This window comes from Mobula birostris, chromosome 1 (assembly GCF_030028105.1).
Source record: "Mobula birostris isolate sMobBir1 chromosome 1, sMobBir1.hap1, whole genome shotgun sequence".
Taxonomy (NCBI): Eukaryota; Metazoa; Chordata; class Chondrichthyes; order Myliobatiformes; family Myliobatidae; genus Mobula; species Mobula birostris.
In genome coordinates, this window is record NC_092370.1 from 225,193,602 (window position 1) to 225,212,431 (window position 18,830).

Here is an 18,830-nt window from a genome sequence, read left to right on the forward strand (position 1 = left end):
CGGTGCAGGTTCGAAGGGCCGAATGGCCTACTCCTGCACCTATTTTCTATGTTTCTATGTTTCTAAGACGGGTGACCCCAGCCATTATCAATACTCTTCAGAGACTGTCTGCCTGGTGTCAGCGGTCACGTAATCAGGACCTGTGATATGCACTGGCTGCTCATACAACCATCCACCGTCTGCTCTAATAGCTTCACGTGACCTTGATCGGGGGTTAGGCAGGTTTTACACCTTGTCCAAGGTTAGTGGAGGGAAGGAGCACCTTACAACTCCTTTGGTAGAGACAGATCTTCACCCCCCCACCCTGACCCTATCTGTACCCCCTCATAATTCTGCATTCTGTTATTGCTTTTCCCTTTGTACTACCTTGATATACTTATGTTGGAGTGATCGAAATGGATGGCCCGCAATGCAAAGTATTTCACTGTACCTTGTTACATATGACAGTAAAAAACCATGTGTACAGTCAACAGCTTGCTGTACTGGTGACGAGACCTCAGTGGCAACAGGGTATTCATTAGTCTGACAGCCTGAGGGAAGAAGCAGTCTTAGTCCCAATGTTTCTGTACCTCCTTCCTGATGGTAGTGGGTCAAAGAGATTGTGAGATGGGTGGTAGGGATTCTCAACAATACCGTGAGCTCTTCATCTGCAAGTCCCAGTAAATGTCACAAACAGGGGGAAGGGAGACCTCAGTGATCCTCTCAGGGGAGCCTTGCACACCTCAGTCTCCTCTGAAAGTGTAGTCACTGCTGTGCCTTCTTGACTAGTGAGGAGATGTTGTCAGTCCTTTACGTGCATACCAAGGAATTTTGTGATCTTCACTCTCCCCATGGCAGAGCCATCGACCTACAATGGACAGCGGTCGGCCTGCATCTTCCTGAAGTCCACAATCATCTCTTTTGTCTTGTCCACACTGAGACTCAGGTTGTTGTCCTCACACCATTTAACAAGCCTCTCTACTTCCTCCCTGTACGCCAACCGATCGTTGTTGCTGATGAGGCCAAGCACTGTTGTATTGTCAGTGAACTTGACACAGTGCAGTTGTGAGTCAACAGCGGGAACAGCAGTGGGGTGAGCACACATCCCGGGGGGGGGGGTGGCGTGCTCAACATGATCAGGGGTGGCACTGTAGCATAGCGTTGAGCAAAACGTTACAGCACCAGCAACACACTTTCAATCCCCACTGCTGTCTGTAAGGAGTTTATACGTTCTCTCCATGACCATGTAGGTTTCCTCTGGGTACTCTGGTTTCCTCCCACATTCCAAAGACGTGTAGGTTAGTAGGTTAATTGGTCACATGGGAGTAGTTGGACAGCTCAACCTTGTTAATATGCTGCATCTCTAAATAAAAATAATATAAATAAATCAAATTAAATATTATGACAGGCTGCCTAGTTCTCTTTCCATCAGTCTGAAGTCTATGTGTAAAGTTTAAATCCTCTTAGTAAGATAATAATTTGAATTTTGTTTGTAAAGACCCCTCCTCCCTCACAGAGCCTCCTTAACTCTGGAATTCTGTGTGCTCAGATTGATTTGTTTATGAAAAATAAATTTATTTTTCTTTCAAATGAACTGTGCAAGGAAATAATCTCATCTCACCTGGGAAATAGGTTTAACCTTGCCCCTTCCGACATCCCTACACAGCCTACAACTGGTAAAGACATTCACCATCTGTGGTGAGCCTGTACGTGTATTGTTGCCCGCCAATGTTTGTCTGGCTCAAATACTTCTACACTTAGTCTACTTTCCTCACTCCTTTCTCTGAAGAAGGCACTAGCCTCCCCACCATTGAGGACATCTTCAAAAGGTGTGGCCTCAGGAGGCAGCATCCATCATGAAGTATCTTCACCATCCAGGACATGCCCTTTTCTCATTACTACCATTAGGGAGGAGCTACAAGAGCCTTTACACTCAGAGTTCTGAATGGTCATGAACTTATGAATGTTACCTTACCATTTTGTTTCTCTTTTTGCCCCATTAATTTGTTTATTATATTTCTTATTGTAACTCATATAGTAATTTTTATGTATTGCACTGTACTGCTGCTGCAGAACAACAAATTTCACGAGATATGTCAGTGATAATAAACCTGATTCTGATTCTAATGACTATCATTGCTCCCTGTGCTTGGAGCATTCGCTGAAGTTGCCTCCTTCCCCATTTTGGCCAAAAAGAACCACAGTCTACAAATTAGTGAATTTTAATTAATCAAGAACAGTGGAAGTAAACATACCAACAGTCTTTGTCCTTGCCATGAGGCTGAAGGAATGGAGGCTGCCATTTTGTAAAGCTGCTCTGCATCCTCCATTTTGTAAACTGGCTTTGCTTGGCTGAATCAGTGTTTAAAGTAGAGACAATGATGCTCCGGGTAATCTGCTGGACTAGAGATAATTTCCAAATAAGAGGTTATTTGTGAGGTGTTCTTTGGTATGATATAACATGCAGGTTTGTGAATGGTGGGGCCTGTGTCTTTCCTGAGTGATTTGAGCTGGTTACTGGTTTGCTAACTGATTTAGAACAAAGAGCCAAGAGTTATCAGTTGTCACTTGTGGAAGAGGGCAATAAATGGATGCTGGCTTGGACCCATGCCAATAAGAGGGTGGTATAGCTGACTCACAGCCAGCGAGACTGAAATGTGACATTTGGTAAGGATAATAAAAACAGAGGCTTTGAATGCAAAGAAGCGACAACTCTCCAGAAACTAACCATCGCAGTTTGAAGTACCCCACAGACATATGGAGATTGGATCAGGACCATGAGGATCACATGCCCAACACAGACTCCTTTTCTGGGTATTACCTTTTCTATTCTTTGACTGTTCATAGAGGGTCAGAGAAACTCAGTAGATGTATACTCAGGTATTCAGTTGTGTCAATTCACGTGATTGTGAACTGAGTTAATAAAGGTACTTGTCTGTAAATACAGATTCTCTCTTTACCTAACTGATCATTATTACTAAGTAAGCCTTGTAACACTTTTTTAAAGAGTGAAGAAACGTTTGCAATTTTCCAGTCCTCCTGAGCAATTCCAGAATCTACTGATTCATTAAAGATCATTACCAATGCCTCCACAATTTCTTCAGCTACCTCTTTCAGAACCCTAGGGTATAGTCCATCTGGTTCACGTGACTATCTAGTTTCAAACCTTTCAACCTCCTAAGCACCTTCTTCTTAGTAATAGCACCAACACTCACTTCTGCCCCCTGACACTCTCGAAAATCCCTAGCTCTTCATAAAACATGCTCTCTAATCCAGGCAGAATCCTGGCAAATCTCTGTACTCTCTCTAAATCTTTCACATCCTTCCTATAATGAGGTGACCAGAACTGAACACAATACTCCAAGAGTGGTCTAACCAGAGCTTTGTGGAGCTGCAACGTTACCTCACGGCTCTTGTACTCAATCTTCCAACTATTGAATGCCTAAACACCACACACCTTTTTAACCACCCTGTCAACTTGCACGGCAACTTTGAAAGATCTATGGATGTGGATCCCAAAGGTCCCTTTGAGTCTCCACTGGAATTGGCAATTCTCTACCAAGAAATAAAGATGTGGTGAGCCACCTCAAACCACTGCATGTCTGCTTTATGCTGTTATTGTTTTACCTGATACTATTTCTGTATTTAAATTTTATGTATTTAGAGAGACAGCTTGGTAACAGGCTGCCCAATGGGACTGTGCCACCCAGTTGTACCCGTGTGATCAGCTAATCTACCAGAGCAGTGCATCTTTGGAATGTGAGAGGAGATCGGAGCAGCTGGTGGAAACTCACTCCTTACAGAGAGTGTTGGGATTGAAATCCGCTGGCACTGTAACGGCATTACGCTAACCTCCTTGCTACAGTGCCACCCAACCCTATGCACCATAACAGTCAATTATTCTGTTCCGCTGGTATACAAGGCAAGGTTTTCACTGCACCCCGATATACGTGAGAACAGAAAAGTACAGCACAGTACAGGCCCTTCGGCCCACATTGATGTGCTGACCTTTTAACCTAATCTAAAATCAATATGATCTATGATTCTTGTGATCTATGGTCTTTATGATCTAAATGTGCTTATTTTCCTGCCACAACCACTTCTTCTGGCAGCTCAATCCATGTACTCACCACCGCCTACGTCAAGAATTGGCCCCTCGGGTTCAATTTAAATCTCTCCCCTCTCACCTTAAGCCTATGCCCTCCAGTTTTTGGTTCTCTTTTCCTGGGGCATGTACATGGGATAGGAAAGGTTTAGAGCAGGGGGTTCTCAGCCTTTTTATGCCATGGACCCCTACCATTAACCGAGGGGTCTGTGGATGCCAGGTTGGGAAGCCAGGTCTAGAGGGATATGGGCCACATGGAAGCAGATGGGAGTAGTTCAGGTAGGCAACTTGGTCACCATGGGTGAGATGGGCCGAAGGGCCTGTTTTCATGCTGTATAACTCATTGATACTGTGAGTTAATTCAGTAGCTGAATATTTAGCCATATGGGTTCTTACAACAATTTGATCATTTTTGGGGACAAATTGCTGCATTTAATTCTCACTTTCCTCCACCCAAATTCCAGTTTTTTAACGGAATTAAAATTTCACAATTCCCCTGAGTGGAATTAAACTCAGGTCTTAAGATCAGGAGTCCAAGTGCCACCTTTCTGCTTTGAAGCCATCTCCCACTGATCCCCATTGGACACAACAATAAGCCTACATTGGTTGCAAGTCTCAGCCACGACAGGGATTGGTCAAGGTCCTCCCTGAACATAAAATAATTAAAGATGACCTTTATTTGTCACACGTACATGGGAATATACAGTGAAATGGATTGTTTGTGTTAACAACCAATAGAGTCTGATGCTGTGCTGGGGGCAGCCCACAAGAGTCACCATGCTTCCAGCACAAACACAGCACGTCCACAACTCACTAATCCTGACCTGTACACCTTTGGAATGTGGGAGGAAACCAGAGCACTTGGAGGAAACTCCGCTGTCACAGGGAGAATGTAGAAACTCCTTACAGACAGCAGAGGGAATTGAACTCTGAACGGTGATTATTGGAGCTGGGAAGTGTTGTGTTAAACTGCCACACTACCATGGCCGCTGTCACGTAGAACATAGGACAGTACATCACAAGACCAGGCCCTTCGGACCACAATGTCATGCTGAACACAATGCCGAATTAAACCAAATCTCTTCTGCCTGCACATGATCCATATCCTCCATTTCCTGCATGTTCGTGCGTCTGTCTAACACTCTTTATCTGCTTTTACCACCTCCTCCGGCAGCTCATTCCAGGAACCAACCTCTTGCTGCACGGAAAACTTGTCCTGCACATCTTCTTTAAATTTACTCCTTCTCACCAAAAATGCATGCCCTCTAGTACGACAGTTCTTCCCCAGGAGACAGAATCTGACTGTCCATCTACGCCTCTTAGAAACTTCTGTCAGGTCTCTCCAATGTTCCAGAGAAAACAAGCAAAGTTTATCCAACCTCACACCCTTTCAAATCCAATAAGCATCCTGGTGAACCCTTCAGCACCATCTCCAAATCCTCCATATCCTTCCCGGAATTGGGCTGACCAGATCTGTCTGCAGGCTGGGTGGAAACAAGTTGGAAATATTTGTCATAAATTTAGAACAGAGACTAATAAATTCAGTGGGGTATTTGGATAAAAATACTTTACCAGGAGGGTGATTCAAAGTGGAGCTTTGAATTGTTTAAACAGTTAGTGTAGATTCGATTAGGGAGAGGTATGGTAAGCTATGAAAGAGAAAGACAGGGAGGGGAGTTTAGAGACTTTTTCCCAGGGTGGTAATGTCAAATAATAGAGGATGTAGGTTTAAGATGAGAAAGGGAAAGTTTAAAGGAGATTTAGAAGACAATTATTTTTACACAGAGAGTGGTAGGTCCAGCCAAGGATAGTCATAGAGGTTTAGAGGTATACAGCATTGAATTAGGCCTTCCGCCCAACTGGTCCTTGCCAATAAGATTCCCATCTAAGCCAATCCCATTTGTCCATGTCCCTCTGAACCAAAGGTTCCCAACCTGGGGTGCACAGACCCTTTGGTTAATGGTAGGGGTCCATGGTATAAAAAAAGGGAACCATTGGTCTAAACCTTTCCCATCCATGTACCTGTCCAAGTAACTTTACAATGTTGTTAATGTGGCTGCCCCAACCACTTCCTCTGGCAGCTCGGACAATATATTGAACACCCTCAGTTTCCTATTAGCTCGCCCCTCTCACCTTAGACCACTGACGTTTAAAGAACAGTGGTTCTGATACGCATTAGGGTGGGTTTATTATTGTCACATGTACCAAGATACTGAAAAGTTTTTGTCTTTTGCCTGCTGCCATCCATAGAGATTATTCCATACACGATCATAGAACACTATAGCACAGCAACAGGCACTTTGCCCGTTCTAGTCCATGCTGAACGATTACTCTGCCTAGTCCGATCAACCTGCACCCCAACCCCTTCCACACCCCTCCCATCCATGTGCATATTCAAATTTCTGGTAAGTGTTGAAATCACAATTACATCATTGCGGTGAAAAGAATGCGTAATGCAGACTATAGTGTTGTAGTTACAGTGAAGTTCAGTACAAGAAGACAACTAGAGTGTAAGGGTCATGTTGAGCTGGGCTGGAAGATCAAAAATTCATCCTTTAGCGTATGAGAGGTCCGTTCAAAAGTCTGATAACAGCAGGATATGAGCTGTCTTTGAGTCTGGTGGGACATGCTTTCAGGTTTTTGTAGCTTCTGCACGATGGGAGAGGGGAGAAGAGAGAATGACTGGGGTGTCTGGGGTCTTTGATTAGGCTGGCTGTTTTTCTGAGGCAGTGAGAAGTATAGACAGAGTCATGAACATTGACTTCTCTAACTTCCGTTAATGCCCCACCTCCCCTTCGTACCCCATCCCTTATTTAATTATTTTTCTTTCCCTTCTTTTTCTTTCTTTTTTCTCCCTCTGTCCCTCTAACTATAACTCCTTGCCCATCCTCTGGGTTTCCCCCCCTCCCCCTTTCTTTCTCCCTTAGGCCTCCTGTCCCATGATCCTCTCCCTTCTTCAGCCTCGTATCCCTTTTGCCAATGAACTTTCCAGCTCTTGGCTCCATCCCTTCCTCTCCTGTCTTCTGCTATCATTTCAGATCTCCCCCTCCCCCTCCCACTTTCAAATCCCTTACCATCTCTTCTTTCAGTTAGTCCTGACGAAGGGTCTCGGCCCGAAACGTCGACTGTACCTCTTCCTAGAGATGCTGCCTGGCCTGCTGCGTTCCACCAGCATTTTTTGTGTGTGTTCCACGGAGAAGAGGCTGGTTTCTGTGACGTGCTGAGCTGTGTCCACAACTCTCTGCAGTTTCTTGCAGAGCAGCTGCACACCAATCTGTGAAGCATCGGAACAGAATACTCTCTGTGATGTATCCGTAAAAATTAGTGAGAATTATCCTTGGACATGCCAAATTTCCTTCAGGAAGTAAGGACGTCAATATGCTTTTAGAGCTGTAGGTCTGCCCATTGTCCAGTAAGTGTGATCATGAAGCTGCTGTAACCAACACACCCAAAATACTGGAGGAACTCAGCAGGTCAGGCAGCGTCTATGGAGAGAATAAACAGTCAATGTTTTGGGCTGAGACCCTTCATCAGGACTGAAGCTTGTCAGCCCAAATCATCAACATTTATTCCCTCCATAGGTGCTACCTGACCTGATGAGTTTCTCCAGCATTTTGTGTGGGTTGCCCAAGTTTTCCAGCATCTACAGAATCTCTTGTGTTTATAAGGTGCTGTAACCCTTTGATCAAATGTCCCTGTTAATGTCATTTATCCAGTGGGTCCAGTTTATCCACTGTTCGAAGCAAGGATCCCATTAACTGTGATTTCTGTAACAGTTACAGTGCATTGTAAAAGTATTCAACCCCCAACCCTTTGTTCACATAAATGAGTACTACAACCAGGGGTTTTGATCAATTTAACTGACAATTTTTACTTGTGAATCACATGTTCCTTTTTTTACACAGTAGAGCCCAAAAAAACAGGGAAATTTGTAAAGCATGAAAAACTAAAAAATTCAAAAACTGGAATGTTTGCACTTCAAAAGTGTTCATCCTCCTTTGCCCAGTGCTTAGTTGAACCACCTCTGACAGATATTACAGCAAGTAGACTTTATGGATGAGTCTCTTTCAGCTCTGCACAATGTGATGCAGCAAGATTTGCCCGTTCCTCCTTGCAAAATTACTCAAACTGCGCCAGGTTAGTTGGGGAGTGGTGGTGCACAGCAATCTTGAGGTCTTGCCAGAGATGTTCAATTAGGTGAAGGTCAAGAGTCTGACTGGGCCACTCAAGGACATCAATTTTCTTCATTTGAAACTATTCCATGGTTGCTCTGGCAGTGTGCTTTGGGTCGTTATCCTGCTGAAAGACAAATTTCCTCACCAGTTTAAGTTTTCTGGCAGAAGCTAGCAGATTTTTATCTAGGATCTGTCTGTATTTAGTAGCAGTCATCTTCCCATCAATCCTGACCAGACTTCCAGTACCTTTTGCTGAAAAACATCCCCATAGCATGATGCTACCTCCACCATACTTAACAGTAGGGATGGTGTTAACTGGCAGGTGTGCAGTATTAGATTTGCACCACATATGTCGCTAGTGTTGAGACCAAGAAGTTCCACCTTGGTCTCATGCAACCACAAGACCTTCTTCGACATCTTTACAGTATCTTCTAAGTGCCGTTTTGCAAAGCCTCTATGGGCAAGGATATGCTTTTCCTTTAGCCAGGGTTCTTCCTTGCCACTGTCCCACAAGAGGAGGAAACCAGAGGTCTATGAGCCAGTCCTCAATCAGAGGATCAGAGGTGGAGAGGGTCAGCAACCTTAAATTCCCGTGTGTTATCATTTTGGAAGACCTGTCCAGCACTTAAGTGCAATTATGAAGAAAGCACGGTAGTGCCTCTACTTCCTTAGGAGTCAGCATGACAGCTAAAATCTTGACAAATTTCTATGGAGGTGTGGTGGAGATATTTATCGACTGCCCGGATCACAGCCTGGTATGGAAATACCAATACTCCTGAATGGAAAATCCTACAAAAAGTAAAGGATACAGCCCAGTCCATCACAGGTAAAGCCCTCTCAACCACTCAGCACATCTATATGAAGTGTAGTTGCAGGAAAGCAGCAACCATCATCAGGGACCCCCACCTCCCCAGACATGCTCTCTTCTCACTGCTGCCATTGGGAGGAAGGTACAGGAGCCTCAGGACTCACACCACCAGATTCAGGAATAGTTATTACCCTCAACCAGCAGGCTCTTGAACCAAAGGGGATAACTTCACTGAACTGTTCCCACAACCTACGGATTCACTTCCAAGAAATCTTCATTGCATGCTCTCAATATTTATTGCTTATTTATTTATTTATTTATTATTATTTTTCTTTCTTTATGTTTTTGCACGGTTTGTGTCTTTTACACACTGGTTCAACACCAGAGTTGGTGTGGTCTTTCACTGATTCTATTATCGTTATTATTCTATTATGGATTTATTGTGTATGCCTGCAAAATAATCTCAGGGTTGTATTTGGTGACATATATGTACATTGATAGTAAGTTTACTTTGAACTTTTAACTTTGAAGTACATTTTTTGTGAAAGGCCTGAGAGATTCTGGAGCCATGGACTCACCTCCAGTTGTAGCCACTAGCTTCTGCAGGTCACTCAGAGTGACTTGGCGTCACAGTGGCCTCCCTCACGAGTGCCATTCTTCTCTGGTGACTAAGTTTAGACAGGCAGCCTGATCCAAACAGTGTGGCTGTGGCTTCATTTCCTTTCACTTTTTCATGATGGACTGCACTGAGCTCCAATGTATGTTCAGTGCCGTTGAGATGGCCTTGAACCCTTCCCCAGATTTGTGCTTCTCTACTCTCATTTCCCTGACTCCTCTTCATTTTAGTTTAGTCTGTTGAACATCTACCATACTGTCGGACCTTACACAGAGAGAGGGATATTTATTCTTATGAATTCATTTAAAAAAGGTGATCCTCCAATTTTCGACATCAACAAATTGAGTGAGTTGGTAAGATAATAGTATATTGCACCTGAGGAAAGTTAGTGTAGTAATTACAAAGTGGATGAATACTTTTTTAGCCTCATAATTCTGGTTTTAAATTTTTTAGTAAATTGTTGACAGGTTTTGGAATTTTTTTTGACATGATGCATCGTGTTTTGTAGATTTGCTTGAAAAATCCTACTTCAATATATTTTAAATTTAGAAAATAAGGCAGTAAAATGTGAACCGGAGGAAATCTGCAGATGCTGGAAGTTCAAGCAACACACATAAAAAATGCTGGTGAACACAGTAGGCCAGGCAGCATCTATAGGAAGAGGTACAGTCGACGTTTCAGGCCGAGACCCTTCGTAAGGACCAACTGAAGGAAGAGCTAGTAAGAGATTTGAAAGTGGGAGGGGGAGGGGGAGATCCAAAATGATAGGAGAAGACAGAAAACTGTATAAATCCAGTTTTATATTTCCCCCATCACACTGGTGTCTACAGAACAATTGGCTGTAAAATACTCCATGACGTAAGAACACTAAGTGAATGCAAGTTCTTACTCTATAACACAATGACACACGTGTGGAATTAGGCCATTCAGACCCTCTCAACCCCATTTTCTTGCCTTCTCTCCATAACCTTTGAGTTTCTTCCTAATCAAAAAGCTATCAAACCTCCACTTTAAATATACCCAATGACTTGGCCTCTACAGTCGTCTGCAGATTCTCCACCCTCCAGCTGAAGAAATTCCTCAGCTCTTTTCTAATTCTATTCTGAGCCTCAGTCCTTTGGTCCTAGACCCCCCCTCAATTGGAAATATCCTCTCAATAGGGCCTTCAATATTCAATGAGTTTCAGAAAGAACCCCGTTCTTTTTCTGAATTCCGGTGAGTGCGGCCCAGAGCTATCAGATAGTCCTCATAGGTTAACCCTTTCGTTCCCAGATCATCGTTGTGAAACACTTCAGGGTTCTATCCAATGTTGGAAAATCTTTTCTTAGAAAAGGGGACCAAAATGGCTTACAATATTCAAATGTGGCCTGACCAGTGCCTTTTAAGGCAACGTTTTATATCTCACAGTCATACAATTAATTGTTGGACCTACACTAGACATCCATCACCCATGTACACTGATCTCATTGTATTTTCCCCGCTTCCTCCACAAAATCAGAATCAGGTTTATTATCACTGTCTTATATGAAGCAAAAAGACTGATGCTACTTACTCAGTTACACACTAGGGGCAATTTTACAACGGCCATTTAACCCATCAGTCTACACGGCGTCGTGTAGCAAAACTGCAACCTCTGAGGGCCATAACTTTAAGGTGATCGGAGGAACTAGGTGTTTTCTTGTTCTCTTTTTACTTAATGTATAATGTATACAGTATTATGCACTGTACAGCTGCCAGAAGCACACGTCAGTAAACCCGATTTGGATTCCTATTCTGGAGGTGTATACAATGATAAGAGGCATAGATGGAGTGGACACACAGAGACTTTTTTTCCAGGGCAGATATGATGGAGCATAATTTTAAGGTGATTGGAAGAAAATATAGGGGGGATGTCAGATAGGTTTTTTCACATCAGAGAGTGGTGAGAGTGTGGGCCCTGCTACCAGGGGTGTTGGTAGAAGCTGATACATTAGGGACGTTCTGGAGACACTTAGATAGGCTCATGGATGATAGAAATATGGAGAGCTGTGTGGGTGGGTAGGGTTAGAGTGGTCACGGAGTAGGTTTTTTTAGCGGTCGGCACATCACGGTGAGCTGAAAGGCCTGTACCACGCTGTAATATTTTTCCCTCAATCCCTGTAATGCATCCAGGGCATTTGAAGTGGCTTTAGGGATAGTACAGGATAAAGTTGTTTAAATCTCAGTGATTCTGGGAAGGAATAAGCACAAATGTGACACACGAGAGACTGAAGAACATGGAACATAGGCCCTTCAATTCCCTTCCACCTTCCAAAGACAAACAAGCTAGGGTTAGTAATCAGAATCAGAATTAACTTTATAATCACTGATATAAGTTGTGAAATTTGTTGTTCTGAGGCACCAGTTCAGTGCAAAACATAAGACTATACTATTAATTACAATATATATACAGGTGTATATAAATGAAACAAAATAAGCAGTGCAAAAACAGAGCAAAGTTACTGAGGTGCCAGTAGGCTGTGGGCATTGGAATGCTACGTTGGCGCTGGAAGCATGGTGACAAGTAGACATGGAGAGGTTTTTCTGGTGGTGAGAGAGTCTAGCATCATAGAGCACAGCCTCAGAATGAAAGGACGTCCCTATGGAATGGAGATGAGGAAATTCTTTAGAGGTTGGTGAATCTGTGGAATTCATTGCCAGAGACGCCAAGTCGTAGGGTATATTGAAAGTGGGGGTTGATAGATCTTGGTTAGTAGGAGTGTTAAAGGTTACAGGGAGAAGGCAAGAGAATGGGGTTGAGAGGGATAAGAAATCAGCCATGGTGGAATGGTGAACTAGATTTGATAAGCCTAATGGCCTAATTTTGTTCCTCTGTCTTATCATCTTATGATCCCAGATGAGAACTTAGGAACTGTAAAGGGCTCAGGTACACAACAAACTATTGTATAAAATGAATGGGGTTGAGAGGGATAATAAATCAGCCATGATTGAATGACAGAGTGGATTTGATGGGCTGAATGGCCTAATTCTTTCTCTTTCTCTCTCTCTCTCTCTCTCTCTCTCTCTCTCTCTCTCTCTCTCTCTGTTTTCTTCTCCCCCCTCAGGTCTGGTTTAAAAACCGTCGAGCTAAATGGAGGAGGCAGAAGAGGTCGTCCTCAGAGGAATCAGACTCCCAGAAATGGATCAAAAACTTGAAACCCAGCCCGGCTGGGAAGACCTTAAGGGAAGAGAGAGCTGCAGCCCCAGAGAGCGAGCTGGACTCAGACAGCTGACAACCAAGGTGACCAGAAACACTCAACACCTTACGGCTGCTGCCTTGTACATTGTCCATTCAGTGGACCCATGTTGCTGTAAATTCTGTACATATACATATTCTATATAGGTGTGTGTGCGTGCACGTATGTGTGACTATTTTTTAAGTAATAAAACTGTGCTGAGATGTTACTTGGGTGTGACCTACCTCTGATTTGTCGTAGTTAGCTCCATGGTCAGTGACATGCCAATTTAGCAGAAATGGCATGTATTTCGGCACAGGAGGCCAGCAAGACAACCAACACCAGAGACACCAGTGACTGCAGACGCTGGAATCTCGAGCAACACACAATCTGTTGGAGGGTCTCTGTGGCTGGAGCAGTGTCTGTTGGGGGAAAAGGAACTGTTGACATCCCATGTCAATGCCCTGGCTCTCGACTCTTCCTTCCATGTACTGGAGGTGGTCAGTATAAAGAGAAATGGTGAGACAGGGGTCTGAATCAAGGTTCAAACTACATATTTGTCACTGCATACTTACCTGAGATTCACTTTCTTGTCAGCATTCACAGTAGAAGAAAGAATTACAATAAAATCAATGAAAAACCTGCACACAAAGACTGACAATCAATGTGCAAAAAAGACAGACTGTGCAACTACAAAAAAAAGCAAATAATTGTAATGATAGTAAATGAATAACTAATACCGAGAACATGAGTTGTAGAGTCCGTAAAAGTGAGCCCATAGGTTGGAGAATCAGTTCAGTGTTGAGGTGAGTGAAGCTATCCACGCAGGTTCAGAACTGTACCTCCTCCTGATGCCAGCAGTGAGAAGAGAGTGTGGCCTGGATGGTGGGGTTCTGTGACGATAGATGCTGCTTTCTTGTGGCAGTGCTCCTTGCAGACATATTCAATGGTCGGCAGGTCTTTTCCCGTGATTGACTGGGCTGTATCCACTAATTTTTGCAGTCTTTTCCATTCTTGGGTATTGGTGTTTACATTCAAGGCCAAGACGCAACCAGTCAGAATTCCCTCTACTGTGAATCTACAGAAGTTTGTCAAAGTTTTATACGATATACTGAATCTGCGCAAACTGCTAAGAAAGTAGAGGTGCGGCCGTGCTTTCTTCATAATGGCATTTACGTGCTAGTCCCTGGGCAGATTCTCTGATATGATATTGCCCAGTAATCTAAAGTTCCTGACCCTCTCCACCTCCGATCCCAAATGAACACTGGCTCGTGGGCCCCTGGTTTCTTCATCCTGAAGTCGATAATCACCTCTTTGGTTTCGCTGATGTCGAGTGAGAGGTTGTTGTGGCACTATTCAGCCAGATTCTCAATCGCCCTCCAGTATGCCGGTTTGTCACCACCTTTGATTCAGCCAAAGATAGTGGTGTCGTCAGCAGATGGAAGTATGGCATCGGGGCTGCGCTTAGCCTCCCAGTCACAAAGCGAGCAGAACAGGGGGTTCCAAATCAGAATTACAATCAGGTCTATTATCACTGACGTATGTCGTGAAATTTGTTGGTTTGTGGTAGCAGAAGATGCAAGACATAAAAAATTACTATTAGTTACAATAAGAAATAGAAAAATAAACAAATAATGCAAAAAGGAAGCAAATTAAGTGAGGTGGTGTTCATGCAATCATGAACCATTCGGAAATCTGATGGTGGAGGGGAAGGAAGCTGTTCCTACACCTCCACTCTGAAAGTAGTACTGAGAAGAGGGCATAGAATGGACGATAATGGCACATCATGATCGATGTCACATTCCTGAAGCATTGCTTTTTGAGGATCACCTTGATGGTGGCGAGGCTAGTGGCCGGGTCTATGACCTTCCGTAGCTTCTTCCGATCCTGTGCCTTGGCACTTCCATTCCAGATGGTGATGCGACCAGTCGGAGTGTTCCCCATGGTACCTCTGTCGATATTTGTCCGAGGTGACCTCTGGACTGAGAAAGTCAAAGTCGAGTTTGTACTCATCTACACGAGTCCATGCATGCAAAGGCTTATTGCAACAGCAACACCGACACGGAGCATCAGATAAGCAGCGTTCACAAGAAACACAAACTACACACACCTTTTACAAGAAATAACACAAGTAGAACAAAAGAAACGCAAACACAAGGAAATCTGCAGATGCTGGAATTTGAAGCAGCACACATAAAAATTGCTGGTGGAATGCAGCAGGCCAGGCAGCATTTCTAGGAAGAGGTGCAGTCGACGTTTCGGGCCGAGACCCTTCGTCAGGACCCTTCGAAGGGTCTCAGCCTGAAACGTCGACTGTACCTCTTCCTAGAGATGCTGCCTGGCCTGCTGCGTTCACCAGCAACTTTTATGTGTGTTGCTAGAACAAAAGAAAACTTTTTTGGAATTTGGAATATTTTTCGAAACAGTAAGTTCATTATAGAGCAAAGTGATCAAAGTGCTCTTGCTGTGAATAGGGTTGTGCCCATTAGTTCAAGAACTGGACGGTTGAAGGGAAGTAACTGCTCTTGAACCTGGTAGTGTGGGTCTCAAGACTTCTGCATCAACCCTCCGATGGTAGCTGCGAGGAGATGGCATGGACTGGAAGGTGGGGATCTTTGATGATAAGTATACCTGCATAGATAAATAAATAGATAGATAGATAGATAGTGAAAGATAAGTAGATAAATCGACAGATAAACAGTGAGAGAGGCAGAGATAAATAGAGAGATAGATAAATAGACAGAGAGAGCGATACACATATAAATAGAAATGAGGGTGTAAGGTGACAGGCTCGTTGAGCGAGATAGGGGTGGGGAGCGGATAGTGTGGGAAGAGAGTGGCAGTTGGATGATTGATGGTGCAGACAACGAGAGAGAAATGGGAGGCAGGTGGAGTGAGGAGGGAGGAGGGGCGTGTGGAGGTTGGACGCAGTCACAGGGAGGGAGATCAACAAGAATTCCAAAGGCCACCAGTGCCGGACCCTGTGAAGTACAGGAGGTGAAAATGGGATCCATTTGAGGAGAGCTGTATGACAGATGGAACTAGAACCAGATAGGGGAAGGGGTGTTGTAAGAACTGAGGGTGAACTGTGTCTGTAAGTGGGTGGATCAAGCTAGACGGGTGATAGAGAGCTGGGAGGGGGGGTGGTTAAGGCAAAGGGGTGGAAAATGGTAGCACCAGAGGAGAATCATAAGGAGGGGGAAACCACCCGTGAGAGGGAAGGTTACCGATTATTGGAAAATTCAATGTTCACGTGAATAATAACTTTTTATATGTGGCTTTGTACTCCTGCTGCAAGACACAACAGATATCAGTGATAACAAACCTGATTCTGATTCTGTCCCACCCACGTCCCAAAGACGTGCGGGCTGGTGGGTTAAATGGACAACCACGGGTGGGTAGAATCAACAGATATTAATGGGCTTGTAAGAGAGAATCGGTTACAGAGAAATGAGCGGGGATGGGGCTGATGGGATAGCTCTGAGAGCCAGCATAGACTTGATGGGCCAAATGACCTGTTTTCTGTGTTCATGGACGCAAGAGAGGCTGGAATCTGGAGTTGCACACAATCTGCTGGAGGGACTGAGTGGGTTGTACACCATCTGTGAGTGCATGGGAATTGTTGAAACCCTGCATCAGATCTGAGAGTGGAAGGGGAGACAGCCAGCATATAATCACCTTTCAATCACTGTCTCACCACCCCCCCCTTGTCCTTCCGTACCGGCTATCCTCGCAATGGGTATTTTGCTTATTAATGTCACATGTTCCGCAATATAGTGAAAAGCTTTTGTTTGTGTGCCATTCGAACAGATCATTGCACACGTAAGAACATCGAGCCACAGTATACATAAGCAAAGCAGTATTAGAGTGCAGAATGAAGTGTTACAGTTACAGACAGAGTGCAGTGTGGGCAGACCACAAGGTGCAAGGTCATATCAAGGTAGATTGTGAAGTCAAGGGTCCATTTTATCACACAAGTCAAAAGTCTGACAACAGCAGGTAGAAGCTGACCTTGAGCCTGGTGATATGCGTTCTCAGACTCTCGTATCTTCTGCCTGATGCGGTGGGGGGGGGGGGGGGCGCAGAGATGGGAGAATGTCTGGGGTGGGTGGGGTCTTTGATCATGCTGGCCGTTTTACTGAAGCAGCAAGAGGTTTAGACAGAGTCCATGGAGGGGAGGCTAGTTTTCTTAAAGTGCTCAACTGTGTCCACAACTCTGCAGTTTTTTTTGCAGTCACCTGCAGAGCAGTTGCATTACTAAACTGTAATGCATCCAGATCAGACAAATCAATGGTGCATCTGCAAAAACAGGTGAGAGTTACTGGGTCCTCCCTCTCCACTCTCAGTCCTGATGCAACGTTTCAAAGGGAAACATCAACATTTCTTTTTTCACACACAGATGCTGCTTAACTCACCGGCTTCCTCCAGAATATTGCTAAACGTTTTCTTTGTTATACTGTATGCAATCAACATTGGGTTTTCTGGTCAACTCAAAACATTCGAGGGGCTTTCTCATAATCAGAATCAGAAACGGGTTTATTATCACAGACATACACTCAGTGGCCACTTTATTCGGTACACCTGTACTCCAGCTCATCAATGCAAATATCTAATCAGCCAATCTTGTAGCAGCTACTCAGTGCATAAAAGCATGCAGGCATGGTCAAGAGGTTCAGTTGTTGTTCGGACCAGACATCAGCATAGGGAAGAAATGTGATCTAAGTGACTTTGAACGTGGAATAATCGTCGGTGTCAGACAAGATGATTTGTGTATTTCAGAAACTGCTGAACTCCTGGGATTTTCACAAGTCTCTAGAGTTTATGCAGAGAATGGTGCAAAAAACAAAAAAAAAAAAAAAAAAATCCAATCTGTGGGTGAAAACACCTTGCTAATGGGAGGAGTCAGAAGAGAACGGCCAGACTGTTTCAAACTGACTGGTAGGCGCATAACTCAAATAGCCACACATTACAACAGTGGTGTGCAAGACCATGAACATACACTCAGTGGCTTCTTTATTAGGTACAGGAGGTATGCCATGGAATCTATTGTTTTGTGGCAGCTTACAATGCTATACAAAAAAAACCCTATAAACTACAATAGATTACATTAAAAAATAAATCGTGCAAAAAGAGAGCAAAATCAATGAGGCACTGCTCATGGACCTTTGAGAAATCTGATGGCGGAGAGGAAGAAGCTGTTCCTAAAACGCTGAGTGTATGTCTCTCTGTCACTTTGTCACTCTGTCCTCACACAGACTCCAGCAATTTTTGAAAATGTTGCCCTCTCCTTCTCCGTCAGGGCCATATTTACTTGTTGAAACTAAAGTCGACATCGGACCCTCTGGGAGGGAGCAGATTCTTACAAAATCATTTCTACAGTGGACTAACTTGGCATGGCCTTGAGCACATAACAATTCAGAAAAAATATATAGAAAACCAAAAGTGTAAACATTAGCTGAATGCTTTGCAAAATGCTCTATTACCCGAGAGACCAAAGTAAATGTTCTCCTTGGCATTTGCCGAATATTTCACTGATTACAGAATATTACTGGTTCACTGCAACTTGTCTGAAAATATATTTGCTAACAAAAACAACAGGATTGGGAAAAATGGAACATTCATCAAACACGTTAGCGATAATGAGGCTTGTTCTGTTAACAACCAAGGAATGATGGAGTCAAGGATGGGGGTGGGAGACTTTTGGCAGAGTTTACACTGTGCTGCCTACAGGTAAGAACTTACTAGGACAACACTCTGTGTTGGGCCGGGTATGGGATTTGGGAAAGGAGTAAGGGTTAGAGCCTTCTGAGAAAGTTTTTTTTTCCCATAGGACCACAAGACCATTAGACATAGGAGTAGAATTAGGCCATTCAGCCCATCGAGTTGCTGATAATAATCCCTCTCTATCCCACTCTCCTGCCTTCTCCTCGTAACCCTTGATGGCCTCACCAAT

At 43.9% G+C, this 18,830-nt stretch overlaps 1 protein-coding gene across 2 annotated transcripts in view; it reads left to right on the plus strand.

The window, feature by feature from the left end:
• The window catches only part of gsc (goosecoid), a 38,086-nt gene extending 25,006 nt beyond the window's left edge, over positions 1-13,080 (plus strand). For both annotated transcript variants that reach the window (XM_072239879.1, XM_072239962.1), the window contains one exon: positions 12,767-13,080. In XM_072239879.1, the coding sequence (XP_072095980.1) occupies positions 12,767-12,934 (168 nt within the window). In that variant the 3' untranslated portion in view covers positions 12,935-13,080. The remainder of the gene's footprint in view (positions 1-12,766) is intronic.
• Positions 13,081-18,830: the final 5,750 nt, after the last annotated feature.